Below are 17,401 nucleotides of genomic sequence, written 5' to 3'. Positions count from 1 at the left end.
TTCCAATACTTGAAGTTTATTTTTCTAATATTCATTTATCTGAAGGTCAAGATGATCAGAATTGACAGTTCTGCCATATCAAAATTCGAAACTAACTTTTTTTTAATGAATTTCATCGAAATAACTTCTTTTAATGAATTTTTGAGGTGCGCCATAGTTGGATTGTATATGGCCTCAACCTTGTACTAAAATCCCCTAGCCGTATAATGAGGCATTTCGTCTCCACTCCCCTGGCCCTCTTTTGGCTTACATGGTCACTGACACTGAGAAAAACGATGGCATCCTCAGCTTCCGTTTTAGGGCATGGAAACATGGCTTTCTCTGCTTCTTCCTTCTTTCTAAGACAAAATTCTACAATTGAGGTGGCAAAGTATCAGAAAACATGCTACGGATATCGTAAAAATCGGTATGGAAAATCATTTTTCAGCTTCGAAACTTTCTTGTAAAGCTTTGGTAATGGCTGGAAAAATCAGAAGTGTTCATTTTTTCATTCATTTACCTATGTATTTTTGTTCTATTTCACGTCTTGACTTCTATGTTTTTCCTGATGGTGTTAGTAATCCATTTGCTCTTTAATCTATCTGCATTTGACAAATTTGGAGAGTTAAAGAGTGCATTGTCCCATTCGATGATTCCTCTGCATTTATCCATTTTGAATTTTTTCTCTGATTTTACAGATCTTCTCTGCAATTCAATGTGTGTTTCCTTAATCTATAAGTTTTAAGGAATCAACCAAAGGTTTTCTTTCATTTTCTTCATGAATCTGAGGCTTATTTCCTTCTACATTTTGACTCGTTATCAGTTCTTGGAATGACTCTTTGTGCCCTTCTTTTCATTATTGTAAATATGATGCCCTTGAGGAATTTTTACATTTTTCAAATTTCATTAACCAGACGTTTGGATGCAGATTCTTTATTAATTTCATAATCAGAAAACAAGCATTTCGAACTTCTGAGCTATGCTTAGGGTATTGAACTCCACATAGGCTCCAGCTGCGTGTTATTTGAATGGATGCGCGTTTGATCTGGACTTAGCAAAATGCAAACTTTTCCTGTCTTATCCAGGTTTGTTGGAACCACTGTAGCTATTGTTAATCAGGAAAGAAATTGCTTGGGCATTCAATTTACAGAAGGAGAAGGCAAACTCCCAAAGGTCTTGCTAAAATCAAATTCTGGTAGGTGAGTTCTTATAAGTTCACCTCTTGTTCTTTGACTCACATTTTTTCAAAAAGTATGTTCACTGTTTTTTTTTTTCTTTTTCCTAATGTAACTCTTTGAATTGATGATGAATTGACATTTTGTGAAGCTCAGGAGATTGTCATTTTAAAATTCCGATATCTTTAAATCTGTCTTCCTTGGAAATTGTTATTTCAAGATACAAACATGATTGTTACACTATTCCAGTTGATGCCATAGTTACTTTGACATGGATACGTGTATTGCAATGGACTGAATCTTTGGTCTATCAATACTTTGGAAATTTTGTCAAGGGACTCAGTAAGAGATTACTCAGACAAGAACTGCATTGGAAAATGAAACTATATAATGGTAAGAATTAAGAACTAGAATAATACATCCAAGAAGAAAAAAAAATACTACATAAAGAAAGCACAAACATGAAGTCAAGTATAAACTCTATACATAATCTTCTTCGTTTCTTTTCTTTTCTTTTTTCTTGTTCTTTTGTATTTGGTTCAATTGAGAACTAATGAAGATAATATTATCTAGCCAACCTTCCTTATGGTTGAACCCGTACTTTATGAGGGCATTCCAGATTCCAACTATTCTTGACAGCTTCAATGTGCTTTTGCTATTTCTATTTTCGAACTACAGTAGACCTCCTCTTGCATTTCTACACCTCCACAAGAATGTTCCTCCAACAGTGCCATAGAAGATAACAAAATTTTTAAGATATAGCATGTTATTGCAGTCAAATTATCGGGGCAAAGTATGAGACAATAGAGGCATAGTTCCAATTTATGGCTTATAACATTAGGCTTTAAGAGTTCAAGAAACAACGAGGACCAGAATTACACATGGGCATATCCTTCGTTGACTATTTCTGAAAACGCCTCCTACACTTGATGACCAAGCATTTTCTTTGATCGTAACAGGGACTGTGAATCTATGATGCATAATTGTTCCTCATGTTGGTTCCTAGATAGATTATTTCAGTTAATGGCCAGCCCCATTCTTTCAGGTTTCAATCCTATCAGTGGCAAATCAATATATATATTTGTTTACTTCTTCATTCTCAGCAGCCTCAGCACCATTGTCTATATTTCTCAGCTTTATTATATAAGAGGCTAAAACATCTGACTTCTGTTCTAGAAGCTAAATATCACTGAAATATTTTTATCTTGCAGTGAAGCTGAGGTTTATTTATTTGGAGGGTGCGTGACATCTTGGAAAGTTGCAAATGACAAGGACCTTCTTTTTGTCAGGCCAGATGCTGTCTTCAATGGGAAAAAACCTATCAGGTTAGTGCAATTGCTATTATCTTCATGTATAACTAACTGATTATGTCCGCTATATTAACTACTTTAATTGAATTTCATTTAGAAATGGCTTTTACTAGATTCCTATGTTACCTCTGTATTGATCAAATTAGCAATAGTTATTCAGCTACTATGAGGGCAAAATTAGTTTAAAGGAAAATTATAACAACCCCCCCCCCAAAAAAAAAATTAATAATAATAACCTATCACTTTTTTTTCTTTTTTTCTTTTTTTTTTGTGGTGATCAAAATTTTGAGGTGATTGGGGGGTCCAGCAGACTGGCCTCGGGCTCTAAAAGATTTAGAAACGAGGCTAGTCTGTCATTCCAAGTGCCAGCTGGACCGGCCAGGGCGTCTAACTTTTTTGTGTGTGGTGATCAAAATTTTGAGGTGATTGGGGGAGGGGGTGGGGGTGTCCATCAGACCAGCCTCAGGCTCTAAAAAAATTAGGAATGAGGCTAGTCTGCCATTTCAAGTGCCAGCTGGACCGGCCTGGTCGTCTAACAAAATTTAGAAATGTGGCTATAAGGGTATTTTTTGCTGTGAGGACATTTTGTCCGAAACTACCACATTTCTCTCTCTAGGGGTTGGATGCCAAATAAAACAGAAAACACGTTGATGGTGTTAATAGAAAACTTATAGAGGGGCCTATGTGTATAAAGTTTGTTGTGTGGGGGTTTACATAATTTTCCCTTGTTTTATGTTCTTAAACATACAAAGTTGAGTGTGGATAAACAAAGATTTTTCTGGTGTAATCTTAAGTATTTTTGACGTCCCAATGTAGATCTTTGTTTTCTTTTCTTGTTGAAGCCATGCGATCCTCTCCTTTGGTACTGAAGTTTCCCTTCTGTCATTCATTCTTTTCTTGTTTCTATTTTGGCTCCTGTAGTACATAAATTTATTTCTGAGTGGTTAATGATCAGTTTTATCATGCCAAATGCATCAAAATTATGTTGAAACCATATATTGTGATTTATTTTCAGAAAGTCAGCCTTAGCTTTAGCTATTTAAAGGGGTATTATATGTTAAAGAAGTTTATGCAGACTGGTCAAACTCTCAGTAAATGACCCATAACATCTGCAACATCGCAACATCAGGTGTATTCTTATATGCAAACCTAATTTCACTTTGACGATTCCTACATGGAGCTTGAGTGTGGCAATTTTTTTTCTGTTAATTCTTGTACTTGGTATGAAAAATATGAATCATGACATATTTTGGGGCTTAATTTTAGTTGTCAACATGAAATGAACAAGCAGGCACATGTAAAATATATCATACTTCATCTCTACCAGCAGCTCTATGCCTCTAGGAGCACTGAAAACATGCGGGTTATATGTGGAATTTAGTTAATTGAGATAATTTTTTGCTAAAATACATATCACCGTTCAGCAAAAGAGAACTTCTATAGAATATCCTTACATGAGTTGAGTGAGAGAGCATGGAACAAGTTTGTTTGCATATATTGGTAAATTGGAGTTGCTATTTTATTTCTATGGTGGTTTGAATATTGCTTGGTTTCTGATATCTTTTTCTTTTTCTTTTTTTTTTCACTTGAAATAGTGGAGGCATCCCACATTGTTTTCCTCAATTTGGACCCGGTTCCATGCAACAGGTTTGGTGTTACCTACCCAAGAGTTTTATGCTTTTATGATTAGCACGTGAAGCTTCCCAGTTCCACAACTATAAATTTTCTGTTTTCTTGCCAAGCTTGTGTTTGTTTGCTTTTATGACTGATACTCCTTTGTTTTGGGAGTTAAAGATGACAGTTACTGAGGAGAAAGTAATATAGAGTCAGACGTTAAATTGCATGTATGCCCATAATGTTTGCTAACTAACATTTTACATGGGAAGTTAGTTTGTGGATGGGCAAGCTTATGCTCAATGAAGAGTCTGAACTTCTCAAGTACTTAAATGAAAGTGGTTTAGAGCAGTTAAAAATTCGAGATTTGGTAGGAGGTTTGATTTCATCATGTGTTTTATATTGAGTCTCTATTATAAGAATTTGTAGTCAATTGAACAAGAAACGTGAGAATTTAGTTGCATTAATATGACTTTGGTATCCTGCAGTTGGGGAATGTTATCAAATTTAACACTTCGTAAACTACTTGGTGTGAGTTGTGTGACCAAATGCAACATGTTAAAAGGGTTCATACTCGATCTGGCCTTGTATCAGCCTATTTTGACTAGTTCAGAGTCTGTCATTTGTTCATCAGCAAGCGTTGTTTTCTGTACTTGCTTTTCATGCTGATAAAACATTTCTTTCCCAGTTGTGAGACATTTCTCATTCTCTTAAGTGCAATGGAGGAATTTAGTTTTATGCAAATGTTTGGAAAGTCCCATTCCGTGTTTCTTTTATTTGAAAGGGGATTTCTTCAACCTAGGAGAATAGTTTAAAAAATATATAAAATAATGGTTAAAGAAAAAATAATAATTTCTTGAACTGATTTACCTCCTGAATGTTAGAAAATGATTTTTCTTTTGGTGATTGGAAACAATACTGGTCTTTCTGATATGTAAAATCTCCTGTTTATCTTTCCATGGAAGTATAATCAGTTTTGTCCTTGGCAGTTGATCATTCTTCCCCAAAACAGTGAGTTTAATTAGATGCCACTCAAAGCATGTTTCTGCTGTAGAAATTTAAGGTTGATTGTGCTTGTTTCTTTACAGCATGGATTTGCAAGAAACATGACATGGTCTGTCGCCAAGTCCGAAAATGTTGAAGGCAATCCAGTTTTAACATTAGAACTCAAGGATGATCCATACAGTCGATCAATGTGGAATTTTGCATTTCTAGCTTCATACAAGGTAATTTCATTCCTACTAGTTTTTAACTGTAAATTCTGATGGTGTTCAATTGGATTTTTCTGATTTTGATTACTTAATGGCTTGCTTTATAGTCATCCTGACCTTAAATGAGGATGCACTTATTCTTCCAATATTTCCTCTTGTTCATAAGTTTCGTTTAGAATTCCATTGAAGTCTCAATAGAATCATTCATCGACGACTTTTTGCAGGTTGCACTGAATTCTAAGAGTCTTTCAACAGAACTAGTCATCACAAACACAGACAGCAAACCATTCTCCTTCAACAGTGCACTGCATACATACTTTCGTGTAGGATTTTCTTTTTCCTTAAAGATTTTAGCCATCTAGTTCTGAATTTAATGATTTATTCAATCTTAGATTTGAGATTTTTCTTACTAGTAGACTGCCTAGGATCTGCTAGCCCTGTTAAAGAAAGGGAATTATCAACTATAATAGCCGAAGCCCATATTTTGGGCATTATATTGCTGTGTAGGGCTTCATATCAGCGGTATCAGTCAAAGGTCTCAAAGGTTGCAAGACACTAAACAAGGATCCTGATCCTTCAAATCCCATTGAGAAAACGGAAGAGAGGTACCTTTTTTTTTTTGAATGGGAAAAGAGGTACTTTTTGAGACCTGTCCATCTGAATCTATGCATTGTTCATGTTTTGTAGCTTTAATTAGAATCGTAAATGCTTGGTTAAAATAGAGTGAAATGCGAATTGCTGCATCAACAAACATCGTGGTCTAGGTTAACTTTATCAAAAAAAAAAAATCGTGGTTTAGGTAAACACCGCACAAATAAAACAATCAATTAAAATTTTTCCAGATAATTTAGCTAGTTTTTAGGTCTTATGTGCTACCATGTGTCATTTTTTATTAAAATGAATTTTATTTTACATAAAAGAAGTGATGGACAGAACAGGCAAATATAGTTTCTGCCCTTCTGAACCTATGTCTCCTGAAACAGGGAAGTTATCACTTTTCCAGGCTTTGTTGATTGCATTTACCTTGATGCACCGGAAGAGCTACACCTCAACAATGGATTAGGAGATATTATATCCATAAGAAACCAAAAGTATGTACTATCATTGCCCCTGTAATTCCTTTCACTAAATTTTCTACTTGATACTCTGTTCTGCATACTGTTTTCCCCTTTATTTCTGCCGTTTAATTTACATATGATGAGATATTTCTTTTTTCAAAGTTCAACTCATAACCCCCTTTAGCCGTGCAGCTGGACAGATGCAGTTTTGTGGAACCCTTACACACAGATGGAATCTTGCTACCGTGATTTTGTTTGTGTTGAGAATGCTAAGGTATGGAGTTCCTAATTGAATATTTTTGTAAGTGGAGGAATTGTTTGTCCTCTCACTGGCGTTCACTCTTCTTGATTCAGATTGGACAGGTAACACTGGAATCAGGACAATCATGGACCGCCAAGCAGGATATAAACCTCAATGAGTGAAACTCTATGATTGTCTCTCTAGTTTTCCCCTATCTATAATAATAAGTAGCCAATGTTCCAAGAAGAGATCGGGCATTCATGAGAGATGCTGACCTTATTGTATCCTTAAAACAAAAATTCATTCACTTGTAAATTCACATTTTGTGATGTACATTAAACGTGTTCATGAACTCTTTTGACCCAGCATGAGGCAATTTAGACATACGTCTTTCCTTGAACACAACTTTATTTTGGGAATCATTTGGCCATCCATTTTTGTCTTTGAACTTTTTATGTTTGGGAGTGGTTTGGTAAGTTTTCAGCTAACTCACACTCTTTAGCCTTTTTACTTATTTTTTGTAGAATGGAATACTACTACAATAGAAAATAATAGACTACTCTATGACTTTATATATATATATATATATATATATATGGGAAAAGATGGGATTAGCCCACTAGCTCATATGAACATATGAGCCCAACGTCTCAGATTGAATTTGGGCCGATTTAACGATCACTGATGTCCGATAGTGTTTAAATTTTAGTTTTTTTTTTTCAATAAATCTAAATTACTAAAAATTTTAGGCATGTGCTCATCAAAAATAGGTAAATCTTTGAAAAATATCAAAAAAATATTTTATATGAGAAAATTGACCAAAATACCCCCAAAATGTTTGAGGAATATTTTGGCTATTTTTTTTAAGGATAATTTTTTTTAATATTTTTATTAGGTGCGCCTTGATGAGAAGAACACACACCTAAAATTTCAAGTGATTTGGATGAGTAAAAAAAAACTAAAATTCAAGCACTACCGGACATCCGTGATAATCAGATCGACCCAGATTCAATATAGCCCGTTGGGCTCATATGTTCATATGAGTTAGTAGGTTAATCACATCTTTTCCTTATATATATATATATATATATATATATATATATAGTCGAAGACTATATAGATTAGATCAGTGAGCTATTATGCTCTCTTTCAAGGGTGATTGCTTCTAGGCAAACCTCCTAGTTGTCTCTGCACCCCTACCTCCTTTATCACCGAACAATCATTTAGGGGCCAGGCCTTAGTTGGTGATTCGGATTGTTTCCCTCTCGACGATGGTGCTTATTCCCTATTACCCCTTGATTGCTTATACTACTCCAAACATTGGACTGCATTTTCCAATTGAAATGGAATATTACTACCAAAATCGTATTGTATATCTAGAAAAGACCTAAGACATTATCCCAGGCGGACACTTGACATGTTCCCCCTCTTTCAGGTCTGTCACAAGGGAAACAAAAACTCAAATTTGCTTTATCAAGTATCAAACGGGAGCTATGAGCAAATAGAACGTCTTTCAGTAGTATCAATACGGTAGCATGGATCGTAAACGCATGAATGTGGTGGGGGACGAGGGGACATGCAACGGCTAGCGCGAAAGTTGTTGTGCATTAGCGCAATCGTTTTGTTGCTTGTCTTTCGCTCAAAAGCCAACAAGCAACGGCTAGTGTGAAAGCCGTTGCGCTAACGTTGGACACTTCAAAAATTGTTTAGTGTCGCGTGTCGACATGTAGACACATCGTTGATACTTGATCATATGTGTCTGATGACATCATTGAATTTTGAATCTGTGTTTTCCGTACTTGTTATCAAAACAACAAACTTTCTTGCATGTTAAAAAGTTTCAGTTTGAGTTGGTCCACAGTTGTATGCATGGATCAGTTCTAAGGAGCTTTTACTCTCGAAGATGACATTGAAAATGGCAATCTATGTAATTTTCTACAGATGTACCTTTATATATATATATATATATATATATATATATATATATATATATATATATATTCCATTCAACTTTCAAGCTTTTTATGAAATACTATTCCCATTTCATGAGCATATTCATGCATGTGTTTAAGGACGAATGATGTAAGACCAATTTTGTTAAGAAATTTGCAGGACTCCCTTGTTCACCAATAATCTCTACAAGAGCAAGAGCCATCTTTGAAAAGGTGGAAACGTATCCTGTCTCGAACAACTATCTCCCGAGCATAAACCTTTGATATAAGCTTTGTTACAGAGTGGCAATCCCTGCAAATCCGAAGGTTCTTAAACACCCTGATGGTGGTTCCAGGACCTGTATTGATGAGTCCAAAGGCAATCGCGAGCTTCTCGCTGTGATAATGGAGTACAGTTTCTCTGTCCTCTTCTTCTAAATTACTAATCGTAGTGTCAATCAAAGGTATGTATCCTTCGTGCCTTAATCTTTCAGCAATTTGTTCCCACTTGGAATAGATTTCATCTGCTTTAGGGTGAGATTTGTCTCCTGCAACAAACTCATGCACAAAACCATTCTTTTCAATTAAACTGCAACCTGGTAGCTTCCAAACTCCTCTTTCTCTCATCAGTTTCCTCACCTTTACCGATTCATCCCACTTCCCTGCTGCTTCAAAAATATCCGCTAGATGTATGTATCTTCCACCATGAGTTGGGTCCAATTCAATCAAATATTGTCCAATTCTCTCCCCTAAATCGAGTTTTCCATGGATTCTACACGCTTCAAGCAAAGCACCCCAAATTACTGAATTGGGTTCGATGGGCATGCTTCTTACAAGTTCTACTGCCTCATCTACAAGCCCAGCCTGTCCTAGAAGACCCACCATGCACCCATAGTGCTCTATTGCAGGCCTTATGCCATATTCTGTCTGTAGACTGCCAAAGTACTCCTTCCCTCTGTTCACCAACCCCGCATAGCTACACGCAGTCAAAACCCCAGTAAAAGTCACCCCATTTGGCCGTATATTCTCTCTTTTCATTTCTTCAAAGAGATTGACAGCCTCTTCCGGCCTCCCATGTATCGCGAGACCACAGATCATAGCTGTCCAAACCAAAACACTTCTCATCTTAACCGTGGAAAATACTCTGAGTGCCTCATTGATATCACCCGATTTAGCATACATATCCACTAAGCTGCTAGCCAAAACCTGGTCCAATTTCACTTTCTTCTTATCAATATATGCATGAAGCCATTTCCCCTGATCCAAGGCCCCAAGATTAGCACAGGCTGAAAGCATGCTTGCCAAAGCTGCAGCATCAGGCTCAATCCCATCAGATTGCATTATGCGAAACAAGCTCAAAGCTTCTTTATAATCTCCTCTCTCTACATAACCTGAAATCATGGTAGTCCATGAGATCACATTTCTTTTAGGCATTTCATTGAAGAGTTTCCTTGCTATTTCTAGACTACCAGTTTTGACATAGCCATCCATCATAGAATTCCAAGAAACCAAATCTCTATGTAGAAGTCCATCAAATACCTTTTGTGCATCTTGAACACCTCCATGTTTTGTGTACGCATGGATGAGAGAATTGAGTGCATAAACCTCAGAGTGAAAACCTCTCTTAGTGAGTTGTGAGTGAATTTGCTGCAATCCTTTGGAGGTGGAGAAATGGGAACAAGCCTTGAGTAAGAAAGGGAAAGTATGGGTGTTATGAGGAGCTGAATGATGGAGCATTTGGGAGTAGAGAGTGAAAGCTTCTTCTGGTGTGGTGCTATTTGAATAGGCCCTAATCATGGTGTTGTACATGAAGGCATTGGGGTGAGGGTAGTGAGAGAAGAGTCGGCGGGCATGGTCTAATTGGCCAGGGTTAGAGAGAGAACAGCAGAGGAGTAAGAGCCTGCTCGCTGAAATGGTGTCATGGATTATATTGGTTTTGATGAATTGGGCCTGGATTTGCTTCAATTCCCTCATAGTTGTGCATGTTTCTAGTGAAGAGAGATTTGAGAGCTCTGGTTTATACAGAGAAGATGGATTTTCAGGGGGAAGCAACAGAGAGGACATTGCTCAGTTAGCCCAACTGCCAAAGTTGGGCAATGTAAGGGACCAAGTCTGAATTCTCAATTATATGTCCTTTGGGGGGAGAGAAAGAGAGAGGTCTAATGTTTTGACAAAAAATTCTAGTGAGAGAGAGAGAGAAGTAAATAAAGAAAATCTATTCTGACTTCAGGGAAAAATAGTAAACACTTCCCCACGTTTTGACAAAAGAAACATCAATTGTTAGAGGGAAAAAAAATCATGGGCGCAATTTAATCTGCTAGGACAACAGCAGCAGCACTTTTAATGACCTCCTCTTAGAGGAAAATCTTATAAAAAAAACGCTTCAACTTTTATCCATGCGGTACGTTTCCTTTTTCATTGTGCTCTGCTCCACACCTTTGTATTTGGCTTTATGCGTGTTGTGCCTTAGATTTTTGCTGTATCAACGATGTCCTGTTGTTTTCTGCTAAAGTAGTATATGCCAAGCCAAATGGGAACACCGCATTAGAGAGAGACAGGAGCACCATGTTTGTGCTTATGAGAGATGTAGGGTTCTCAGGAACCCCTCGCTTGCAGATTTGGGGATCTTAAATGCCGGGATCCTACCCAAGATCGTGTACACAATTGATTAAATGACGAAGTAGATTAATACAATTATAAATCGAGTGTAAGACATAAAGCAAACACAAAAAATACACCACCATAACACATGTTTTACATGATTCACCCTGTAGAGCTATATCCACAGTCTCGACAAATAAAAATCTACTATCTCAATAAAGATTACAGTTTTGGGCTACAAGATATATAGATATATCTATCTCTAAACATCGATAAAAGATCATCACTGATCTTCCCTTTTAAATCCCCACTCTGACGACCGAGCAACACCTTCAATCAATACTTTCTTTTCCCCCACAATACTGCTACTGGAACGTGCACCTTGAAAGCAACTGAGAGACTTTCTTTCTCTAAAATCCAAAACTCATGGGAGTACCACCTCTCTCTCGGAGACCATGTATCTCTCTTAGGGACCAATCTCCTCTTTGGAGATCCATTATCATAATTCCCAAAAAAGGTGACCTTCAAAAGGATGGGTGTTATGTCTTTTTTGGCTCTCTTATAAAAATATCATTTTTTTCTTTTCTAATAAAATTTATTTTTTATTTTCGATAATACCGTTAATCTTTTAATCAAAACATATGGTATCACCAAACCCAACAAAAGAGAGAGGAACACCAAATGCTTGTGAGAGAGAGAGGGAGCTGGATCATCCCGATCTATGGCTTCCACATGATTTTGCAGTAATTACATGGTGATCTCTCTTGTGGGCTACTCTCTCACTCTCAGAACACTTACTTAGAAATGAAACTCTGCTGATCGGTAAAATACCGCCAATACTAAGATTTTCCGATAATTTTTTTAATTGCTACAATGCCTATTTTCAATAAGTTTTGGTGAGTCAGCCGACACACTTATTACTGTGCGGTCTTTTATCTATCGAATATTCTTTTGTAAGATGAATATAAAAAAATATTACATTTATTAAAAGTTAAAATGGACAGCAAAGAAAGGAATTAAAAAAAAAACATTTATATTTTTTGAAAAAAAACATTTATATTTTTTGAAAAAAAAAAATTCTTAAGTTAAATCATTGTCATGGTTGAGATTATCAAACCCTAAAATTTTGAATGGGAAATACATCTTTAAGATATATTTTATATGGAGACTGCACAAAAATAGTATGAGTTGGCCGAGTCACCAAACACTTTTCTTTTCAATATGAGTGCCTTTTTTTCTTGGATGACCACAACGCCATGTAAATATAAGGCAGGGCTACCAATATGTCCAAAGGGCCTAATGCTAGGTAGAGGAATGTATCCAGGAAAATTTATGAAATTATCGGGAACAATTTAACACAAAAAATCATGGTCCTGTGTTGGAATAGTTTTAAATGAGCAAAATGTTAATCAATTTATCTCTTATGGGTACGTCAATAAATTTTCTCATATTTAATTTCCCTGTAGATCATCACACACCTTCAGAGCTTTATTCCGACTAGTGTAGAAAAAGTCAAATTGGAACAGTTAACCGGATATGGTGCCGGAAGCGGTTACTCGGTACTAACCGGTACCGGCCTAACCAGGCCAATCTCGAGGAGTCAAAAAAGTGTAAAAAAATAAAAAAATATACAAAAAAATAAAATCTACTAAAATATAAAAAATAAATTTAAAGCATGATTAAACAAAGCATATCCAATGAAGTTCAAAATTAATTAAAAAGATAACTTTTAAATAGTTGATTTGTGCCTAAGGGTTTTTTTGAAATTTTTTTAAAAATATGGGAAACTGTAAAAATAAGTACTAATGACCAAAAAAAATTCCAATCTTTGCTAAAATTATGAAAAACATCAAAAAAAAAAAAAAAAATTATATTACAAACAAAATCCCTTATTTTTTTGGATTTTATATAATGTTTTTGAATTTTTTTTAAATCCCAAGCGGTTCACCAAAACTGGTCGAAACCGGAACTAGCCAGTGGCTGGTTATGATCTAACCAAGCAGTTCTGGTTTGAACCATCCGATTTTTTCTACACTAACTCCAACTATTTGGGGTCGCTACACATATCGTGTTCCACCATTTGCCTATACCCTTTGTCAAACCATAAGTTATCTTATCTTTTCCTAATACTTTCATCCACATCCTTTAGAATGCGTTTACCACATGGAGTTTTTGAGAGTGGAAAGGACTCTTCCATAAATTATGGAAGGCTGCTCTTTAATTATTTTTTATGGACGAGTGGTCTTCCAAAAATGAACCCATTTTAATACTAAAAACGACATGCACTTTAAAGCTTTCACACTGTAGTGTCAAACATGGAAGTGAGACATTTCACTTCCACTGCCAGAAACTCTCACTTATCAAATACGCCCTTAAGGGTTTTCATTTGCCCTTTTAGAGCTTTTTATTTGAAACAAATCATCCTTCCTAAGTGGTGTGCTTATATGTCGACGATGTACATGATCAGACCACCTACACTTTGCCTTATTTTATCACCTATTGGAGTAACCCTTGAGTCCCTTTAATGTATTTATCCAAATTCAATCCTTTCTTGTCTTGTCACTTATCAATTTCAACATCTTCATTTCAAATACACTCATTCTATGGACATATTATTTTTTGACTGCCCAGCATTCCATCCTAAGAAATTGTTGGTCTTACAGTCGTTCTACAAAAAGAACCCTTCAATTTCATTGGTATGCGACGATTGCATAAGACTCTCAAAGCACATCTCCACTTCGTCCTCCCAACTCTAATTCTGTGAGCAATATCTTCCTCAATATCTCTTTTTTCATATAATATCAACCCAAGATCTTGAAATAATTTCTTTTAGGTAGTTCTTAGTCATCAATATTAACTAATTCCTCGTTTCAATTCATTTTACTACTAAACTTGCATTTTATATATTTTATCTTACTCTTGCTATGTTTAAAACTTTTTTATTTTAAAGTATCTCTCCAAAGTTCTTTACATTTACACTATCTTTAGTCTCATCAATCAAAACTATGTCATCCACAAATAAAATGGATATCATTTGATAAATTTAAAAACCAACAAATAAAATGGATGTCATTTGATACATTTAAAAACCAACAATGATGTGCCATTTGATGGGCTACTTAAAAATTGATTAAAAGAGTAACAGACTATTTGAAATTAGATCAAAAATGTGTATGAGGTGTTAAACACCAAGTGTGAGATGATAAAATTTTCAAAAAGAGCATTGTGACTTGATAAAATTTTCAAAAATCCTAATTTGCAGCAAAGTGATTACTTTTAAAAACGTATTTCACTTGGCTGCCTTCCCAATCGTCTTAAAAAATACCTAAATTGTTGTTATTCTGGGTTTTGAATCATAACCAAGTGAGGCATTTAGAATTGGTCACTTAAGTTGTTTGAGCCACTTGACCTAAATGCCCACGCTTGTTCCAAAGTCCAAACGTAGAACATGTTTTCCTTATTAAAAATCTTATTCTAGAATTTAAATCTAGAACAAGCAATAGTTTACATCTTTTGGCTTGGGTGACATAAGGGGGGCAAAATTATTGATATGCCACGTTGTTTCTCAATTCCAGTCAATGAGATTATTGGTAAAAGATTTGAGTAATGATCCTATGACTCTCTTTCACATCCACGTGTGTAGGACTTCAAAGGATCACCATTAAATTTGACACAGATCTCTAGAAAAATCAAGACCAATAACCATGTAATAACTTTTTTAAAGATATGTGCCAAAGTCTATACTGATCCTTTGGATCCTACGCACATGGGTATGGGAGGGTCTCATAGGATCATTATTCAAAATATTTTGTTATAATTTTAAGGGAAGTGACCTTGTGAGACCCTCCCATACCCATGTGTGTAAGCCCCAAAGGATCATCATTAAATTTGGCACAGATCTCTAGAAAAGTCAAGTTCCACACCCATGTGATAATTTTTTTGGAAATCTGTGCCAAATTTAATAGTGATCCTTTATGGTCCTATACACATGGATGTGGGAGGGTCTCATAGGATCATTACTCTAATTTTAAAACCAAAACCAGTGGTTTAGAGAACGGATCGGAGTCCTGGATCGGGCACCTCAAAAACCCATTCGGATCGGTGAATCGATCTGATTAAACCTTAAAAAAAATCCAAAAAAACTATTAAAATTCATTATAAATGTTGTTTTTTAAGAATCCAACAAAAAATATGGGTACTACATTATTATTTCATTTTTTTTTATCAATTTACGAATATTGAGATGTTCTTTCCCTGTTTGAACTTATGTTAACCATTAAATTTGCATTACATAAAAGAAAAATCATAGAATCATCATTGATAAAATATATAGTCATATATGGACTACAATAAATAATGGATTAAATTGATAAAAAAATGGCCACTAAAATCTCGAATTATTGTATTATCTTTTATTTTATTTTTTTATTTTATTTTTTTGATGATATTATTTTCTTATTTTTATTTTTTTTAGAAGATAAATTATTTTTCGACAAGAAATGTTTGTTGTATTATCTTTTATTTCAATTTTTTCCTTTTATTTTTTGAATGATATTATTATTTTCCTTTTATTTTTTTGGAAGATAAAAATAAAAATAAAATATTTCTTTTTTTTATGACATTATTTTCTTTCTCTTTATTTTTTTTCATGACATTATTTCTTCATTTATATTATTTTTTTTCCTTTCATTTTTTTGATGATATTATTTTTTGCCTTATATTTTTTTGAGAAGATAAAAATATGACGCTTTTTTTTTTCTTTTTTTTATGACATTATTTTTTTCCACTTTATTTTTTTTTTATGACAATATTTTCTTCCTTGATATTATTTTTTATGATATTATTTAAGAAAAAAAAAACACATTTTTTTTTTGACATTATTTGACAAAAGAAAAACTATCTTTTATAACATTTGACAAAATGAAAAAATTAAACTATTTTTTATCAGACAAAAAGATAAAATTTAACTACTTTTTATGACATGTGACAAAAGGAAAAAATTTAACAGAGGTTCAAACCTGAGACCTCCAATATCGAAATCTAACATGATAACCAACTCTCCGCTGCACTACATTTAGTATATTATGCTATAATAAATCAATATATTGATTTAACATCTCAATGTTGGGCATTGAGAATTTTCCCACATCGAAAAGAGGTAGGACAAACTTTGCGTATATAAATAATTGAACTATCAACTTGATATGTTGGGATGGGAACTATGCACAGTGCACATTCGATTTTTGTACACGCACGACACACGCGAGATGCATTCACACACGTGGAGCAAGATGTATTCACATACACGGAACAAGATGTATTCACACTAGTGGAGCATGGTGACGTCAGCCACAACATATCTTGTGACGTCATACCGGCCGTTCGTGCGACACACAAGATGTAATCACATGCGCGGAGCATGATGATGTCATGAGGGCGGCTCGTGCAACACACGCGAAATGTATTCACACGCTCTCAAAACCGACGATTCTACTCTAAAACCGGGCGATTTTTTGATTTACACAAATATCGGCTCGAGGTCACCGATTCCCATGCCAACTTGGGCAAATCGCAACATTTTCGATTTTACGCAAAAATCGGCTCAGAGTCAACAATTCCAATGCCAACTCAAGCTAGTCCGTTGCGACTCGCCGATTTTTAAACCACTACCCAAAACAAATATTGGTATTTACATTGTTTGACTTAAGTGACTTACGGTAATACCAAAATGTGCTCCCTTCTTCAAGGTAACAAACTAAAAACAAGGGCAAATAAAGCCACAATGATGCCAAGGACTCTCTATCACCCCCTATCTCAGCAATTCAAGCCAATAAAAAACAAAATTTTTGTCGAATTTCTGATCTGCAGCGAGATGCACTGTTACTCGATTTAAGGCTTTGCTACTTTGTTATATTCAACAAGGCAAATCCACCCACGCATGTGTCTGCCCCATCATTTCATTGAGAGAACCGGTGTTGCCGCCCCAATCCAGTCATCCGAAAAATCATTTTATTGGGGTTTTCTCAACTGATTCAACAGATTATTTATCTTTTCAGAAACGCCGAAATGTAGCTGTCAAATGTAGCACAGTGAAAATAAAATAGAATTTCTCTTGTCTAGTTAGTTTGGTGTGTTGAAACAGGTCACAGCCGTTATAGAACAATAAGAACCACATAAACACACAAAGGAACCAACCAAACACCATTTGTTACATCGAGAGAGAGAGAGAGCAACCAAAGAATTATGAATTGCCAGCGACCAAAACAGAATACATGGCAGAT

The 17,401-nt window shown here is 35.2% G+C and overlaps 2 protein-coding genes across 7 annotated transcripts; one reads left to right on the top strand and one right to left on the bottom strand.

The window, feature by feature from the left end:
- The first annotated feature begins 248 nt into the window (after positions 1-248).
- LOC18422635 (Galactose mutarotase-like superfamily protein) lies at positions 249-6,993 on the top strand. 5 transcript variants are annotated; one of them, XM_088860561.1, is made up of 11 exons: positions 249-406; positions 908-967; positions 1,065-1,174; positions 2,366-2,479; positions 4,060-4,111; positions 5,167-5,304; positions 5,514-5,612; positions 5,797-5,894; positions 6,273-6,380; positions 6,540-6,621; positions 6,702-6,993. In XM_088860561.1, the coding sequence occupies exons 5-11, from the start codon at positions 4,103-4,105 to the stop codon at positions 6,768-6,770; spliced, it is 603 nt and encodes a 200-aa protein (XP_088716687.1). In that variant the 5' UTR covers positions 249-406; positions 908-967; positions 1,065-1,174; positions 2,366-2,479; positions 4,060-4,102; the 3' UTR covers positions 6,771-6,993. The 5 variants fall into 5 exon arrangements, with proteins under 5 accessions (XP_088716687.1, XP_011623716.1, XP_088716686.1 ...); XM_011625414.3 differs by having other exon boundaries at positions 1,065-1,178; XM_088860560.1 differs by lacking the exon at positions 908-967.
- Positions 6,994-8,607: 1,614 nt separating this feature from the next.
- LOC105420830 (Tetratricopeptide repeat (TPR)-like superfamily protein) lies at positions 8,608-10,990 on the bottom strand. Of its 2 annotated transcripts, XM_088860558.1 has the most exons (2): positions 10,059-10,617; positions 8,608-9,910 (listed from the first exon to the last, which is right to left on the bottom strand). In XM_088860558.1, exon 2 carries the CDS (start codon positions 9,858-9,860, stop codon positions 8,712-8,714), a length of 1,149 nt encoding a protein of 382 aa, XP_088716684.1. In that variant the 5' UTR covers positions 9,861-9,910; positions 10,059-10,617; the 3' UTR covers positions 8,608-8,711. The 2 variants fall into 2 exon arrangements, with proteins under 2 accessions (XP_088716684.1, XP_011624291.1); XM_011625989.3 differs by having other exon boundaries at positions 8,608-10,990.
- Between the last annotated feature and the right edge of the window lie 6,411 nt (positions 10,991-17,401).

The sequence above is a fragment of the Amborella trichopoda genome, chromosome 3, assembly GCF_054954075.1.
Source record: "Amborella trichopoda isolate Santa Cruz 75 chromosome 3, AtrichopodaSantaCruz75HAP2 v2.0, whole genome shotgun sequence".
In the NCBI taxonomy this organism is placed as follows: Eukaryota; Viridiplantae; Streptophyta; class Magnoliopsida; order Amborellales; family Amborellaceae; genus Amborella; species Amborella trichopoda.
Note: the sequence above shows the minus strand (reverse complement) of the source record. Positions and strands in the feature narration are given on the sequence as shown.

Coding starts and splice junctions, on each gene's coding strand:
- LOC18422635 (XM_011625414.3), top strand. CDS start 276: ATGGCATCCTCAGCTTCCGTTTTAGGGCATGGAAACATGGCTTTCTCT. Junction 4,112..5,166: donor GACCCGGTTCCATGCAACAG/GTTTGGTGTTAC, acceptor GTTTCTTTACAG/CATGGATTTGCAAGAAACAT. Junction 6,622..6,701: donor TTTGTGTTGAGAATGCTAAG/GTATGGAGTTCC, acceptor TTCTTGATTCAG/ATTGGACAGGTAACACTGGA.
- LOC105420830 (XM_011625989.3), bottom strand. CDS start 10,583: ATGTCCTCTCTGTTGCTTCCCCCTGAAAATCCATCTTCTCTGTATAAA.